General features: G+C 42.0%; 1 protein-coding gene across 13 annotated transcripts in view; it reads left to right on the plus strand.

Moving 5' to 3' along the window:
- Positions 1 to 18030, plus strand: part of TNRC6C (trinucleotide repeat containing adaptor 6C) — a 105875-nt gene that overhangs the window by 63120 nt on the left and 24725 nt on the right. For 4 of the 13 annotated variants that reach the window (XM_054516838.1, XM_054516836.1, XM_036394351.2 and 1 more), the window contains 7 exons: positions 1837 to 4422; positions 11444 to 11653; positions 12891 to 13057; positions 13700 to 13804; positions 14247 to 14327; positions 14928 to 14997; positions 15193 to 15338. In XM_054516838.1, the coding sequence (XP_054372813.1) occupies positions 1837 to 4422; positions 11444 to 11653; positions 12891 to 13057; positions 13700 to 13804; positions 14247 to 14327; positions 14928 to 14997; positions 15193 to 15338 (3365 nt within the window). The remainder of the gene's footprint in view (positions 1 to 1836; positions 4423 to 11443; positions 11654 to 12890; positions 13058 to 13699; positions 13805 to 14246; positions 14328 to 14927; positions 14998 to 15192; positions 15339 to 18030) is intronic. The other 9 variants (XM_054516840.1, XM_036394356.2, XM_054516839.1 and 6 more) reach the window with 5 other exon arrangements.

The following is an 18030-nucleotide window of genomic DNA, read 5'->3' on the forward strand; positions in this document are numbered from 1 at the left end:
AAGGAATCCAGGTAAATCCAAGTGGTTCTGTTCATGTTCCTTCAGATTTGTCATGTGCTTGTCAATTATTCTGGAAGAAATTCTTCCCTGTGAGGGTGGTGAGGCACAGGGTGCCCAGAGAAGCTGTGGCTGCCCCTGGATCCCTGGAAGTGTCCAAGGCCAGGTTGGACAGGGCTTGGAGCACCCTGGGACAGTGGGAGGTGTCCTTGCCCATGGCAGAAGGTGAAATGAGATGATTTTTAAGATCCCTTCAAACCCAAGCAATTCTATTTTCTGTGATTATTTAGGTCTTTTCCTGGTATCATGAGAAGATAGGTGATGAACTAAAACTGTTTTTCCTTTCCTTTCTCAAAAATCCTTTCTTCTGCTTCAATTAATTTAAGGGTTTTTTTTTTTTAAAGCAATCTGGGTTGGTTTAGCACGTTAGTTCTTCATCTTGAAAAATCTTCATAAGGCAACCAAGCAACCACCTTAAAAAGCTACAGGTAAAATGTGTGAACAAGATTTTGTCAGAGAGAGAGAGAGCTTTTTCTCATCTTGGGAGTAAATTTTGCAGTATCAGAACACCTCTAATTAGAGGAGCTAATCACACCAACATATTTGTGATTTAAATTGATTCATATTAAGCATTCGTTGTTAACATCGTGTTTGGGAGATTTGTTGCATCCATCTTCCTCACAAAAATATTCATTTTATTCACAAAAAGAGTAGAAGCCATGTTGCAGCAGATTCAAAGCAAGTAAAAATAATTGACATCCAAAATTTGTTACTTTGATATGTGCAAGCAGTTAAGAGGAGCTCTTCTGCAGATTGTCTCCTTGGATCAGACTGAAATACTTGTTATCAAATTCCTGTCAAAAGAAACGGAGAGAAATAATCATGTACAGAGCAATTGGGATGGAAAGGAAATGCAAAGCCTTGACCAGAGCTTGAGTTCTTAACATGAGATGTGTTGTGCCTTCCAGTTTATCGTCATACCCTGGTGAGCAAGCAGCTGCTCAAGAGCTCTTGGTTAATGTTTTGGGTTAGTGTCTGGGTTTGAGGCTGTGACAGTGCTGAAAAGGCACAGCATCACTTTTCACTGGCTTGGTGACACAGGGGATTGTGTGTACAAATCCCAAATGATGTATAAACCACGAGTAAAGCCTGTGAGAGGTAAGTTTCCTGACAAAACTGTCAGTTATTTAGAGATGCCCAAGTTCCCTGCTAAAATATACATTGGTGGTGTTTATAAGCGGCACCTAACAGTAAAGGTTGCTGTCTGGATTTGTTTCTTTGTTTCCAGGAAGGGTTGCAAACCTAACTACAGTATGAATTCAGTGTGTTGTGATGTGGGTGTGTATGTAATATCTCAGGGCAGGATGACATTTTACATTTTTTTATTGGATGCACTTTCATTGTGTTTCTCTGAAGAATGAGAATTGAGTCAAAATAAATGGTAAGGGTCTGCTAGGTACTCTTCTGGTTTTTTTTCCAAATTTGCTTTTTAGACTTTTGACATAAATTAGTATATTTGCTCTTCTTATTTATCGCCTGCTTATTATTTTTACTGGTACACTGGGGGCTACAAAACACTTCTCTGTTCTAAAATGAATTCGTTCAGTTATTTTAATTGAGAGTTTTGTCAGATTAAAAAAAAAAAAAACCCAAACAAGTTAATAGGAGCATCATGCTCCATCCATTGTAGTGAGGGAAATTGCTTTATTATGTTAGAGAATGTACTCTAAATTTTAGCAGAATGTAGTGTTGAATCTAGTGATGTAAAACAGTGCTTTTAATAGAGGGCTTTTGCAGTGCTTGAACAGTGGACTCATTTTTAACCTTGGATCCTTTCAGATCTCAGCCACAGTGGATTGGGAGACCATTATGAGAATTCCCACTGGGGACAGCAGCCCGCTTTCAGGAGTGAAGGCAACTGCAGCTGGGATAAAGTGATAATAGACAGGACTGACAAGGAAGCGTGGCCTTCCATTACCGGAGCTGAGACTGAGTCTGCCTCAGAATGTACTACAGACACTGACTCTGCCTCCAACTGTGGCTCAGAGAACAGTAGCATGGCTACAGGGAGTGCCCAAGGCAACTTCACTGGACATACAAAGAAAACTAATGGCAATAATGGCGCCAACGGAGCACTCGTCCAAAGCACTTCTAACCAGAGTGCCCTTGGAGCTGGTGGAGCCAACGGCAACGGCAGCTCGGCCAGGGTGTGGGGGGTGGCTGCGGGCTCCAGCTCTGGCCTAGCTCACTGCTCTGCCAGTGGTGGGGATGGAAAGATGGACAACATGATGGGAGACGGTAGAAGTCAGAACTGCTGGGGTGCTTCCAACTCGAATGCTGGCATTAATCTTAACCTTAACCCTAATGCCAATCCAGCTGCCTGGCCTGTACTTGGACATGAAGGAACTGTGGGAGCAGGCAACCCTTCCAGTATTTGCAGTCCAGTCAGTGCCATAGGTCAGAACATGGGCAACCAGAATGGGAACCCAACAGGCACCTTAGGTGCTTGGGGAAACTTGCTGCCGCAAGAGAGCACAGAACCACAAACGTCCACTTCTCAGAATGTGTCTTTCAGCGTACAACCTCAGAACCTTAACACTGATGGACCAAATAACACTAACCCCATGAACTCTTCACCAAACCCTATCAATGCAATGCAGACAAACGGACTGCCGAACTGGGGGATGGCCGTGGGCATGGGGGCCATCATCCCGCCCCACCTGCAAGGCCTTCCTGGTGCTAACGGGACAGCGGTTTCTCAAGTCAGCGGGGGCAGTGGTGAAGGAATGGGCAGTTCAGTATGGGGGATGTCCCCAGGTAATCCTGCCGCAGGAAACAGCAATTCTGGGTTCAGTCAGGGGAATGGAGACACTGTGAACTCAGCATTAAGTGCTAAACAAAACGGATCCAGCAGCGCTGTGCAGAAGGAAGGAAACGGAGCGAACGCGTGGGACTCGGGGCCTCCCTCTGGCCCCGGGGTCCTGGCTTGGGGCAGGGGCGGTGGCGGGGTTGGCAGTGTGCATTCTGGAGCCTGGGGCCACCCCAACCGCAGCGCCAGCAACGGCGTCAACGGCGAGTGGGGCAAGCCCCCAAACCAGCATTCCAATAGCGACATCAATGGGAAAGGATCAACAGGGTGGGATAGCTCGAGTGTTACCAGTCCCAATCCTGCCATGCAGCAGGGCAATGAACAAATGAACTCTTGGGCCAAAGCTGCAGCATCTGGCACCACAGCTAGTGAAGGAAGCAACGACAGCGGTGGGAGTCAAAATGAAGGCAGTACTGGGAGGGAGGGGGCTGGAGAGGGCAGGAGGAGAGACAAAGGGATGATAGACCAAGGGCAAGTTCAGTTGCCAAGAAATGACCTTGACCCCAGGGTCCTGTCCAATACGGGGTGGGGACAGACCCCTGTGAAGCAAAACACTGCCTGGGAATTTGAAGAGTCCCCAAGGTCTGAACGGAAGAATGACAATGGAACTGAGGCCTGGGGTTGTGCAGCTACTCAATCTTCAAACTCAGGGGGGAAGAACGATGGGTCCATCATGAACAGTACAAATACCTCTTCAGTATCTGGGTGGGTCAACTCTCCACCGGCAGCTGTTCCAACAAATACAGGTTGGGGAGACAGTAACAACAAAGCACCAAATGGCCCAGGGGGGTGGGGAGAGTCAGCAAGCTCTACTACTGTTAATAATGCTGCTGCTGCCAAAAGCGGCCACACTTGGAGTGGGACCGCAAATCAGGAGGACAAATCACCTACCTGGGGTGAACCTCAAAAACCCAAATCTCAAAACTGGGGAGATGGACAGAAATCAAATCCAAGCTGGACTTCAGGAGGTGGAGACTGGACAGATTCATCATCTGTTCCTGGACACTTGGGTGATGGGAAGAAGAATGGATCTGGATGGGATTCTGACAATAGATCGGGGTCTGGCTGGAATGATTCCACAAAGTCTGGGACCAGTGGGTGGGGGAATGGCACAAACAGCAAGGCTAATACAGGTACAAGTTGGGGGGAATCTTTAAAGCCAGGCCCCCAACAAAATTGGGCTAATAAACCCCAGGACAACAATGTGAGTAACTGGGGAGGAGCTGCTTCTGTAAAACAGACGGGGTCAGGGTGGGTTGGTGGGCCAGTGCCAGCCAAACAAAAAGAGAACTGTGAGGCAACTGGCTGGGAAGAGCCATCTCCACCGTCCATTCGCCGCAAGATGGAAATCGATGATGGTACCTCAGCTTGGGGAGACCCAAATTACAACAACAACAAGACTGTAAACATGTGGGATAGAAATAATCCTATAATTCAGAGCAGTACCACAACCAACACCACCACCACTAGCACCATTATCAACACCAACATGGTTGAACCTCAGCCATCGCACCAGTCAAGTGCCCAGCCGAACCGGTCCCCGCTGCTTGGCCCAGGTATGGCAACAGTTTTGTGAAATAGTTCATAAGATAGGTTTAAAAGATGCTTTATACCAGTACTAATTGCTGAATGCTGTCTGTCCTGTCGGTGTGTTGGGTAGAAATCCTGTGTTTATGTCCAGAATATGTTTGTTCCTTTGCTCTGAAGCTGTCTTGTCTTGAGGACAGAACCCATGGAACCTGACACAAATTTCCATAATCTGAAAGAATGTAAGAAAGGCTTGAAACAATATTTGGTCAATAGCATGGTAGGTTCTTAGATTGTGGATCCATGTTCATTTTAACATCTGTTCCACAGTTATTTAACACCTTTTAATTCAGCCATTTGAGAGGCTGAGGGATTTTGGCAAACCTTTTTTCTGTTATTTGTCTGCTGTCCCCACTGCGCAGGCTCAGTGTGTTTAGACAGTCTGCATCTGTTTCTTTTCTGCAAAACATCTCTTGGCAACAGATGTTTGTTAACAATTGCATGAATTTAGGCTGCTGCTGTTTCTCTGTCCAGCTTGTTGTCTTTTATGAAGAAATGGTTCTCTTCTCAGGGGTGGGGCATAGGCAGCGTGTGCTGGATTTTGTGTGGTTCTCAAAAAGCAGGACTGATTCCAGGTGTTAATATTCAGGGTGGCTGAAGTTAGGTTTCAAAGACAAGGTTTAGGTATTTAGGAATTTTTCTAATTGAAGGCAAGGTGCTGTTGTAGACAAGCAGCAAGGAATAAAAATGCATAAAGAATGGGAAAATGCTTAAAAGAGAGGTATTTAAATAAAGGTTACACTAGCAGCCCATATCTATATCATGACCACAGACCTCTCCTAAATAAATCTAATCATGCAGTACTCTTTTAAATTCTCCATCTGAGTTTTGTTTCCAGGTTTTTGTTTCATCGTGGTCATGGCTAAGTACTGACTTTTTAACTACGTTTTTCTCCAAGTGGGATTTGTTCTCTCATTTCCATCCTTTTTCTCTTTGATGTTTTGGAATGTTTCAAATTTGCTTTAATGTCTGTATAAAAATAGTCTTAGGTTCCCCACTCTGGTCAAATATGTTAACAGTAGAGGGTACCTATTTTAATGAAATAACGTCCTCCAGAAGGGGAAATCTTTAAATGGCTTTGTACTTGGTCAGCCCAACATATGTGACTACCTTATTTAATCCATATTTAAAACTTTACCCATGAAACAAGAATTCAGATTCCTGAATTGTAATGGAAGTATCATGAAAGTGGATTTTTGGTTGGGTTGAGGTGAGGTTTTGTTTTTCATTAAGGTGATTTTTGGAGGATTACTTTGGTGCTTGTGAAACTGTTCATACACAGCAATGCATTGTTAATGTTATTCAAATAATTAACACCTTATAGAGGAAAACTTAACGGTCCTGAGCCCTTCAGATTTTGAAATGGAATTTAAAAGCTGCTGTTAATCTGCAGTGATTCCTGTGGAGCATGGACAGCAGCACAGGAAGGGTTTCTTTGAAGCAATTTGTTTACATATTCAGAAAGCTGCCTATGAGCACGTAACCAACCAGGTTCAAGTGAGTGTTGGACTTCTTAAAAAATGCGAGCTAGAAAGATTCTAAGATCTTTTAAGATAAGCAGATCTTTGATCTTCTCTTTTGTTTTTTTTAAATTTTCCTAGATAAGCAAAGCCAGCTCTCAGAATATATTTAAGTCAGCATGCAAGGAAGTACAAAATGAGTCATAGTGAAGACAATTAAAAATATGGTTCTGATATTAAATTTAGATCAAGTTCTAGCAGGCATAAGTTAAACCTTGTACTTGGTATAGTACAGCAATTCTGGGTATAGTGTATATAGAGTATATAAAGGTGTATTACCAACTCTTGGCATAGTACAAGTATAAAGGTCAAACATGGAAATATTTGGAAGGATTTTTGTCTAAATGGAAGCAAGGAGCTGTCCCTTTTGTCTTGAGCTCTGCTGTGTGCTTGTGGCTGTGCCAGAGAGGGACCATAGCTGTGCTTATCTCCCACACAGAGCAGCAGTGCAATTCCAAGGGATGGATCCCAGGGATTTCCCTTCAGGCAGGAGGGCAGGAGCCTCCCTTGCCCAGTGCAGGCAGCACATGGCAGCTGCACAGCAGCGTCCCCGTGCTCTGGGGGAAATGTGCACAGACCTGAAACATCCACAAATCATCCAAAGCATGGGAAGAAGTAGTGAGGGTCTCGCCTCCCATGCAGACAGGGCCCTGCCCTTTGGATTTGTGCTGTTTAACTCTTTTTCCTGCTCCAATCCCCTCTCCATGTAGCTGTGCATTTGCAGCCTCTGCAGGGAATCCTGTCACCAGGAGACTTCTGCAATCCACAAGCAAAGTTCATCCAGCAGCAGTTCTTTTCCATGCAAAGCATGATTGTGTTATTAGAGCCTGTGCTACAGGGCATGCTCATCTAAAATCCTGCAACTCTTGAACTCTGTAGTTACTATGGGCATTTTGTCACCTGTGTGGGTCATGACAAGCTCTGCCAGTCACTTTCTGGGAATATAATGAACAAAGAATCATGGATTCCATTCCTGTATAAGTAGGGAGGAGTTGGCAGATGGAGGTGGTCACAGTCACACATCCTGCAGGCAAAGAAGTGGATTTTAATTCTGCTGCACAGCCCTAGTTAGGAGTTCACAAAGGATTAACAGTTCCTTCTGGGATTGGAGTGTATGCTTTATTAGTTTGGAAATAGAGGCCAAGTTACAGTCTTGTTATTCAAGTTGTCACCCATCCCCAGAAGTTCTCAAGATCCTTTGAAGGCAGAACTTAAAAGCCATTGATGGGAAGCAGATGTTGGTAAACACTTGGTGAAAATAAGGAATGCTCTAAGGAGTTTCATTTTCCACTGGAAAAGAAGAGGAAAAAGAAAGGGGGGAAAGAGATAGATAATGGGATAGATACAGTCCTTAGTGGTTATAGGAGCTTATTCTTAAGGTGCTGGTGAATTAATTAGAAAGGGGCAGAAAGCTGGTGGGTCTGAGTTAGATTGGGGTTTAATCTAAATTACTTGTGCATAATTCTTCCTAGCATTTCTAACTCATGCAGCTTTGATATGAGGGGAATAAGAAATGAGAAATGGTTTTGCAAACATAAATAATTTAAAGAGATTTTTGGATCCCAAACAGCATCAGATCCTCCAAGTGCTGAGGAGTGGGCTTGATGCTTTCCTGCTCATTACATCAGGAGAGCCTGGCAGGGTTCCAGCATCCTCCAGCTGAGGAAAGCAACAACAGAAGATAACACAGCCTTCCCTGTGGGGATTGTAGGTCACAAATTAAGGTCTTTGTGGTTACTAGAGAGTGAGGAGCTTAAGTTTTAAAAACCTGAACTGGGTCTAAGTTCTGAAAGCTCCAAACATCTCTGTTCCTTTTATAATCCTGTGCCACTGAGTGGCAGCTCACATGGCAGTGTTTTTCTTACTTTGAACTTCCATCAGAATGGATTTGAAAGCAGCTCAGCTTTGGGCTCCTTTAGGGTGCTCATGTGCAAACCTAAAACCCTCTGGTGGGTGCTGAGCCCATGAATAGCCAGGTTTTGGGGGGCAGCCAAGTGATGCTGAGAGAGCTGCCCTCGATTTTCACACAAGGGTGATGTCACTGCTGAAACCCAAATTAGAGCTTTCTGAATGCTCGGTGATGAACTGGAATCCCTTTCAGAAAATGAGAATTTGAAAGATTAAGGCTTGTAGGTGGCTCTTAAATGTATATATAAAACCCATAATAATTAATGTGTAATTAGTAAACAACATCTTTTCTGCCTAATATCTTCTTTTTTATCTATATATGGTTCTAATATTTTGGTTTGCCTGTATTGTGCTCATGTGCTCTGGTATTTATCACGGACCAACAACTTGAAAGAAAACAATTTCTGCCATCCAAATAGCTATAGGGTTATTTTGAGGGAAAACAACTGCATCCTGCCACAGCTTAGTTAACATTTCACTTTCCCTTGAGGATTTCCTGTTGGCTGTGGCCCAATGTTAATTATGTTTTTATTTCTATAAAACAAAGCTCTGCCAATGTGTCCATGTTTATTACTTACTGGGATCTTTTCATTTCTTGCAATTCTAACAATGTTTAAAAACTTCAGTACTAAAACCTCACTTTCTTGCCAAAGAAGCCTTTAAATGGAGCATGTTCTGTTGTGAAACAACATTTGTGCAGATCTGGGTGGGTTTTAAGGAGCTTTTTACCAGAAGAGCTTAAATCTGTATTATTTTCATGATACAGAAAATAGGAAGTTTTCTCCAAGCAGAACTTTTGAAAACATTTGGCAGGTTCAGTTTTTGAGACCACTCAAAGGTCTTGGTTTGCCTTCCCAACAGCCATGGGGAGTTTTCCATCATTCATTCAAAAATGTAACATTATTCACCTTTAAACTTTCTAAAACAGAATCATTTGGGGTCATAGAAGATAGCACAGAGACAGTAGCACTGGGACAGGAGTATTTACACAGAGGGGAAACAGGTTTGCAATTGAGAAATGCTCCAGAACTTACAGACAGGGTAGTTCTTGCAGTTCACAGGTTATTTTTCCAGCAGCCTTCAGGTTTTATTTACTAATTTCCTGCACTTAATTTTAGCTGTTAAGATAGTTTGGAAAACTTTTTGTAGATTTATTTTGTTTGCTTTTCTGGACTTGTACTATTTTGTGTTAGTAAAGGCTGGCTCTCCCATTATTTGTAATCCCATATTATTTCCTGCTCAGTGCATTTGAAAGCACTTAATATAATTTGGACATGACACATCTGTGGCCTTTAGTTAAAGTTGTTGTATTTCTAAGGGCAACAGAGGAACTGGGGGTTTTTTGAGGTTTTTACTCTTTAGCATAGCACACTTTGGCTTTTTAATGTATAAATTGTGTTTTAAGGATGATTTCCTAAATTGAATTAGGTAAAGTTTCCAGTAGAGGTTGCCTGAAGTCAGGGAGATGTTAATACTCTGCACTGTCCCTGTTTGCAGGCTGGGTGGTGTTGTGGAGATGTTTTGTTTTGTGTTTCATTTGCCTGCAGTTAATCTTTTTCAGCTGCCAGTATGATTTAATACACACAGTTGTCTGCCAGTTGCCTTCTGAGTAGTGAGGCAGAAACTCAAATAAATCCTCTCTTAAATAAAGTTGGCTAGAAAATACAACCAGGAACCTTGAAATAAGCATTTCAGGTGCAACACCAAGGAAGCTGTCATGTTAACTACAGGTTCATTTGGGTACATCTGTGGATCTGCCAGTTTATCTTCTTTACACACCTTAAAATAACCAGAAATGTAAGGTACATTGATCGAGCCTAAACCATGGTATTTTTGTTTCAAATGGAAATAGCTTGAATGAAATAGTGACATTTTGGATTGTTTCAGGAGCTCTCTTTTAATTCAGTGCCTCTTGCTGGTAGAGAAGGAGTTTTCTGAAGCTGCAATACACCAGTGGAGAGGTTGACACCCACTGTGCCATCTGCACTGGCATCAGTGTCTGAGAGAGCTGCAGTAAGGAATAGAACCTAAAATAAATATATCATGCAGGAACATGGTATCAATGTACAGCTCTGGGCCCATCTATTTGATTGTTTTCTCTGCCAGGCAATGTTTGAGTTGTTATTGGCAATGGATGCTGCTGCAGTTTCTGGTAAGGAGAATTCTGTGGAATTCAGTGAGTTCTGCAAGGACTTGTTGCTCAATGAACCATTATTGTTTGCTTATTCCAGTGTATTTCAAGGTGCTGTTAGACACTCCCTTGCCTTTGCCTACCTATTCTGGGTGTCAATATGTGGAGAAGATGTTGTTCCTGCATTTTGAAACCTTTCCAAAGTATTTTTACAGATACCATTGTGGAGCAAAAAAAGGAAATAATGCTGTGGCAAAGCAGCATCTGGTCATTCACTTAGAAAATACTCCTCTTAATAACATTCATCTCCAATGAAAAGAGAACAAGTTCCTGATTTAGCAGCCTAATTACCAGTGGAATTTTAAAGCAGACTGAATTCTACAATATTTGTCAAGATCTCAGCTGTCATGTAATGGGATGTAGTTTTTTTTTTTACAATTGTAGAAAAATAGGTTAGTGTCAAGTGTCTGTAAGAATTTTATTTTCTTGCTTGTTGTGCCTCTCTTTGTGCTTGTTTACAAAGTACCTTGAACTCTACCCGTGATCCAAGTCCTCTCTCCAGAACATCTCTGATAACAATGGCTGTAAATTCAGGTTCCCCTTTTGCTGTGTGGCCAGGTTGCTCTGTAGGCTCAGGAGCCCTGTGGCTGGTGCTGCCACGTTCAGCTGCAGGGCTAAAATCCTGTCAGATGGATTTAAGAGCATTACATTCAAGGCCAGCCAGACTAAAGCTGTTTCTTTGGAGTAGCTTACGTCTTCAGTGAGTTCATGTAATGCTGTGTAGGAAAACAATGGCTTCTACCTGCCATTCCTTGTGGTTTGATTATGGATTCTCATTGCAGTCTTGATTAATTCCCCTTAAAATAATATTTATTATAATGTAGAGGGTCAGTGATGAGGGATAGGTAGGTAACCATGAGCTGTAATAAAAGCTGTAAGGAATACATGCAGCACAGATAATCTTCACTCAAAGTGGGAACAATCAAACAGCATCTTACTGCCAGGGCATGAGAAAAGAGATTTTATAGTTTGTAAACAGTGAAAAGGAATTAAAATAGGTTAAGATTTTTCAAGGGAGCAAGGCCCAAGTCAGACTGGGGTCTTGGTCTCTGGAATTCTGGCCCTGGGCAGGGAGGAGCAGCTGCTCCTTGGGACCAGTGTGGTGTTCACTTGGCAGCCTGGTTGCTCCTGGCTCTGGAGAAAACCCCTCTTTCTGTTGTGTTGACAACTTGACATTAGTATTGAATTAAGAAAAAACTCTTAAGACCAAATTTAAGGGATTTTTTTTAAACACACATAACTACAATCACTGTATGTACTTACTGGTTCCTGCTCTTTCCAGAGAAACTCACGAGCAAAATTTAAACTTTTTTTGAATTATTTGATGAAGAAACCTTTCCTCTCATCACTGTTCTCGTTGCCTTGCTCCAGCAGGCTGGGGAGAGATGCCTGCTGTCCACACCAAGAGTGAAGCTTCCTGGGGAGAGCCCTCCTCCCCTTCTGCTGCAGTTGATAATGGCACTTCAGCCTGGGGGAAGCCCCCCAGCAGTGGGACTGGGTGGGGAGAGAATCCTGCCGAGCCTGCAGGGACCTATGGAAGAACAAATGCTCCAGCTGCTGCCCCAGCACTGTGCAAACCAGGTACACACAGGGCTGCCACTGTCCTGGCAGGGGAGGGGGTTTGATTCTGCCACTTGTGCTTTTCTCTGCATTCCAGACACAGGAGTTTGCTTCTGCCACTTGTGCTTTTCTCTGCATTCCAGTCACAGGCAGCCTTTGTGATTTCATTCTCAAAACTGTGTTAGCTGCCACAAGGCCATGTTAATCCAAATACTCAGTTAATTCAGAAATATGAATATGGTGCATCCATCTGGAAATTTAAAGGAGAGTAGTTTTGTGTGTTTGAAAAGCAACATGGCAGAGGTGCAGGAAACTGTGAAACTGCAGAAGAACGTGACTAGGACTTAAACTCTTGGTGTCTAAAATAAACCTGTATTGGGATGAGAAGCAGTGGAGAACAGTCAGGATAGAATTGATTCTGGTAGGAAAAGCAACACCTGAGACCCACTAATCATAACAACCTCATGTTGGGTTAAACTGAGTGAGTGGGTGTTTTTTTCAGCCATTAAAACTGTTGCCAGGTTCAGGAACATCCTGAACAACTTCCTGCTTCGTTATTCCTAACTCGGGTATTTGATAAATCTCCTCCATCTCTGAATGTCCTGAGGGCCACTGATTGCTTTAGACTCTTCTCTTGGCTGTGGAGGTTGCCTAGAGATTCACTCCTGCAAAATACCATAGTGAGACATAGTTAGAATTCCCAGAAAACATAAAAGGGAGGAGTGAGAGCTCTTAAGATGAGTAATCCCAGCTTTAAACAGAGTAAACAGAAAAAAACAGACCGAGGTGACACAACCTCATCACTGAATGTGAAGTGTTCCTGCAGCCCACAAGCTCCTTTCAGATTCTCCATTCTTCAAGATGGGAATGAGTGTCTGAGCATTAATGACTTTGAAATCTGGTTTGTTCATGGAAGAATGTGGTATGTAAAATGGTGAGGTTCATTGAAAGCAAAATAGCACTTAACAAATGTGTGCTCATACTTTGGTTCCTTGTTCCTGGGAGAGTGGAGTGGCCATGACCACAGATCTTAATGGTTCTGGGAAAAGCAGGACTTGGAAGTTGCTGGATGTTTTCTTCTCTTAGAGAACTTCCCTTTTTTTTTGCTAGCTTCAAAGAAGACATTCTAAGCTATGTGATGAACCTCTTTGTCTCTTGAAAATGCTCATCTTAGCACAATGGATATGGCACAAAAGACTATTTCTGTGAAATTTGCAGGCAGCTGAATAATATTTTTCTTCTCCCACTTTCCCTCCAGCTTCAAAATCTATGCAAGAAGGCTGGGGCAGTGGTGGGGATGATGTGAATCTCAGTACTAGTCAGTGGGAAGATGAAGAAGGAGATATGTGGAATAATACTGCTTCACAAGAGAGCAGCTCCTCCTGTAATTCCTGGGGGAATGCCCCGAAGAAAGGACTTCAAAAGGTAAGACAAAAATAAAGACACTCTCTAGCAAGAGTGGAGTTAGTGTAACGTTTGTAGAATAAGTTGTCACAAATTTGCTGGTGCATTACACCTGAAATTAAACCTCTGACACCTGAACACAAGCACAGCTTGCCACTACAGTGGTTCAAGTACAGCCTACCTTGTTTCCAGGGGAAAATGGGAGATCTTTGAATTTAGGCATGTCAGATGCTTTGGGAGTTTTGTTGTCGTTGCCTTTGTTTTCTCTAAGTTTTATAAGCTTCCATGTATTCTAAAGAAATGATAATGTATTAACAGAAAGAGAAGAAGGTGTTAAGGGGGCTTTCAGACACTTCCCATGGTGGTGGAAAAGCAAACATTGTGATGGAGCTGTTGAACACAAAAAGCTGTTTTCTATTTGTGAGGACGGTGTGTGTGTGTGTGTGTGAGAACAAAGTGAACTTGTGTTAATGCTGCACTCAACCGAGAACGTAGACAATTGTGTGAGGAGATTTTCCATTGCACAGTCTTTATTTCAGGACAAGGCCAGGCTGTAACTTAAAGGAATTGGGAATGCATTTAGCCACTTTGTTTGTTAATCCATTAGCCAACAGTTAGGCCGGTGATTTGATCAAGTATGGTTGTTTCTTGTACTGTCCGCAGCCCAAAACAAATCCGCGCTTGTCCCTTGGTACTTTCTGGAGAACTGAAAAGAAGAGACTTCTTAAGGATATTGTGATAGAAAAGCTGCACAAAGATCTTTTAAAGGTGTTTATCTAGACGCTCTTGTTTGTTTTTAAGAAAATACACTGAGTAACATTCTTAACTTCAAGGTTGCAAACTTGTTTTTGGGAATGTTTTTCAGGAAGTGTTGTACTATTTCAGCTTTATTTCGTTATATTTTTCTGCCAAGGATTAAAATGAAATACGTAAATTCAAAGGTGGCTTTAATTCAGTGGCCAGCAAATCAAATACTAAATAGTACACTGAACACCTATTCAGCTGAGATAAATTTTTACACTTTTGGGGGAAGAGAATCTTAGTCGCGTTGCTCGGAGGGTTCTTCAATACTTTCTGAATTAATGTACTAATACATCTTTCAGTAGCATGTGCTATTAATAAAAACCACTTACCATTTCTTTTATGTACATCTCACTACAATGAACGTGGCAAGCAGCCCATTAATGGAATCTCCCATTTATTTACTAAGGGCATGAAGACATCTAGCAAGCAGGATGAGGCCTGGATCATGAACCGTCTGATAAAACAGCTCACAGACATGGGCTTCCCTGTGAGTAGTGCTCAGCCAGCACACTGTGCCTTAGCTTTTAGCTTGTACTTCTGACTGTGGCTGTTTCAGACTGTAGCTACACCAAGATCTTCAGTCTCCAGGCCAGGAAGTAGCTCTGACCTGCATTTAAACACATGCTGTGATTTCAGAAATCTGCTCTAAACCTATTCAATGCTCTGAGATGAACTGGGATAAGATTTTGAAGTTCATAGTTTTATAACAACAGGTATTACTTTGAAGTGCAGTAATAATCCCCTCCCATTCCTCTTTTTTCATTAAACAGGTGAAATGAGAGTATAGCTGGGTTGTTTCTTAGAGAAAGTCATATCATTGTGATATTTGAGTTGTTCATGGAAAACAGGAATATGTTTAAACAGAACAATGTGTTTCACCTTGTAGAGCCAGTACTTCCTTGACAAACTGAAATACCTGAATTGTGAGGATTGCTGAAAGCAGGCAAAAACCACACACAGACATTATTTAGGCTGCTGAGTAAACATTAAACCCAGTATTTAAGAGTTGTGTCTGTTTTCTCAGGTTACTTTGAAATCACATGAACGTGATTACTTTTCCTCTTAACGAAATTCCTGTTTTTGACAGAGAGAGCCAGCGGAAGAGGCCTTGAAGAGCAACAGTATGAATCTTGATCAGGCCATGAGTAAGTATCTGTGTAAGTAACTTTTTTGTCTTTAAAGCAACACAGGAACCCTGCATGAATATAAGCATTTGATTATACTCAGACTAATTGGAAAATATTTATTTTCTTGCCTTGCTTTTGTAAGCAAGATGAATTTCTCTGAACTGCTGTTGGCAACTTTACTCCCTCTGCCTCACCTTTTGCAATATATTTTCCTTTTCTGTGCAGGTGCTCTGCTGGAAAAGAAGGTGGAAATGGACAAGCGTGGAATGGGAGTGACCGACTATAATGGAATGGTCACCAAACCCCTTGGCTGCCGCCCACCACCAATCTCCAAAGAGTCTTCCATGGACCGCCCCACCTTCCTTGACAAGGTGAGTTCAGCAGCAGGAACATGGTGCATAGTGTAAAAATGCTGATGATTTCCACTGTCTGCTTTAGAAAGCGTAGAAAGAAATGTGATGGATATGGGTTTGTTCCTTTTCTTGTGTTTTTTCAGTCTCGTGGGGAATTCAGTTCTTGTGGAAAGGAGCAGTGATTTGATTCTCACATAGAAATAAAGAATGATCATCCCCTGTTTTACACTTGAAAACTTGCTAAGGAATCAGTAACATGGTGGAACTAGAAATGGGGGAAAAAAAGAGAAAAAAAAACCCCACAGGAATCTATGAGAGTGCAGTCAGTGAACCTTGCCCAAATTCACAATCAGGCAGGGCCAAGGCCAAAATCTTCCAAGAAGTAGGCTCTTAATTTCTCTTCTTTTAGTTTTGAGCTTCTTAAAAGTTCCAGTGGAAGTTCAGTACCTAAATACAAAGGAGGAGTTCAAAATCTTCCAAGAATTAGGCTCTTAATTTCTCTTCTTTTAGTTTTGAGCTTCTTAGAAATTTCAGTACTTAAATACAAAGGAGGAGTTCAGGTATTTTTGTTAAGTCTCGGAGCAGACATGCACAGTCATAAAAAGCTTCTCCAATGAGCTTCCCTTTCTGTGATCACATATGACAAACTTTCCAGCACTGTTTAACGACTGAGGAAAAGTCAGAAGTTTGTGATGTTCAGGATTCAAAGTGACTAAAGAAGAGAATATATGGAAAAGTGCAGCCAAATCTTCAGTAGGAAATGAGATTTACAGCCTTGACAGAAAATCCTGGAGGAACTTACCAAATCACCTAAGAATCCCCCTGAAAATTATTGATAAGTAAAGAAGAATCTCAGATGTCATTCTGTATTTCACAGCTTATTTAAAGGTTCATACAGATGAGTGGTGGAGGATTCTGACCACAGAAATCAGTGCTTTTGACCAACTGCTGCAACCAATTCATTTCACATGAGTTGTGTACAGGTGTGAGGCAGTAATGAAATCCACTCATATAAAGCTCATTCTTTGCCATGGCAGAATTTAATGAATGTGTTAATTGAAGGCCACAAAAGATGCATGCATGCCAGTTAGCCTTTCCTTTTCTTGGATAACAATATCTTCAGCAGTGAAATTCTTGCCAGAGAGAGAGGTGCATTATGTGCAGCATGATGCATAATTCTGGAAACATATGTTAAACACAACTATTGAGAAGGGAGTACTAAAATCATTAATATTCATACAGTAAGTAAAATCTATCAGTCTAGGCATAATCTGTCACAGTGACTTGGCTCTAACAAAGGAAATAATCCCACACTGTATTTGTTAGCTATCACAGTGTTGAGCAACTTGCTAAGTGAATTAAATAAATATAATTTCTACTCTAAGAACACAGAGTTTTTATTCCTCCAAAGAAATTCTTTCCAGATTTACAGCTCATGCTAGTTAAGCAATTCCTCCAAAACCTTTTTGCCCTTTGAGGTACTGTTTCAGGGCATGAGTCTGGAGCTGTCTTGTTTCTGTTTAGGTCATCCTTGGTGAGGAACAAGCTCTCCACACAGCTGGACAGAGCACTCCAGCCAGCATTCCTTGTTTTACTTACTGCTTTATCAAGTCATCATCCTTTTGTTGAGTCTTCAATAAGTTCTGCAAGGTTCCTCTCCATGAATTTGTAATTTGGGGTAGTATGCTCATTGTTACCACTCTCAGCTCACCTGCATTGAGACACCATCATTTTTCTCTGAACAGCTAAAGCCAGCACTTCATATTTTTTTTAACTTTATACATTTGAGGAGGGAAAATTTCCAACCCTGACATTTGCCTGTGGACCCAGTGAACTCCCTGTTCTCTCTGCATCAGGAGTGATCTGTGCAATTCAACATCACCTTTGAGTGTTTGCTTTCTCTGCTTGCTGCAGGTGCTCTTTATTCCATGTCACACTGAGTCAATCTTCAGCACTCGGTGCTTTGTTGATTTATTATCCTCAGGATGTTATTTTGACCTGTAGCACCATAAAAGGACAAGAGGGAATATCCAGTGGCCTTGAGGGAATAGAGATGCAGCCCTGATACGTGATCTCAACCACATTATGTCACATTTGGTGGCAGGCATGCTGTGCTTAGGTGTCAGGTTTGCCTGAAGATGTTACCTGGTGCCTTCTGGAGCCATCAGATTTGTAAGAAAAACATGTCAGATTTCCCTGGAAACATCCTTAAAATACCAGGAATAAGCCTAGAGAAGGGATCTTTTTTTTCAAATATAGACTTTGGCTTGGGACTCTGAAATTCTCACCTTGCAGATGAAGTGTCCTTTTCCCTACCCTCACAGTCAGTGATCAGCTCCTCTGCTCTACTACTGCAAAATTCAGGTCTGCAAGCCTTGATGCCTCTCAGCATCCAAAAAATCTTCCAAAAATCTTCTGACTAAACCTGTTCCTTGTTTCTGATTTGAACATAGTGTTTGTTGGGTTTTTTCAGCCTTATCCTTCACATTTTGAGCCCAGTAATCTCTGGGAGCTGTGATTGGTTTTCATCTTTGGGACAATAAGGAGAATATTGTGTTAATATGGAGAAACTTTTTTAGATGTCACAGTTAGATAATGATCACTAGGATTTTAAAGTTTTCTTTAAAATTCTTCTTTGCTCCATCTCAGCCACTTGTGATCCAATGACTGAAACCATTTTCATCACCCCTTGTATGATGAGCACTTCTTT

This window comes from Molothrus ater, chromosome 19 (assembly GCF_012460135.2).
Source record: "Molothrus ater isolate BHLD 08-10-18 breed brown headed cowbird chromosome 19, BPBGC_Mater_1.1, whole genome shotgun sequence".
In the NCBI taxonomy this organism is placed as follows: domain Eukaryota; kingdom Metazoa; phylum Chordata; class Aves; order Passeriformes; family Icteridae; genus Molothrus; species Molothrus ater.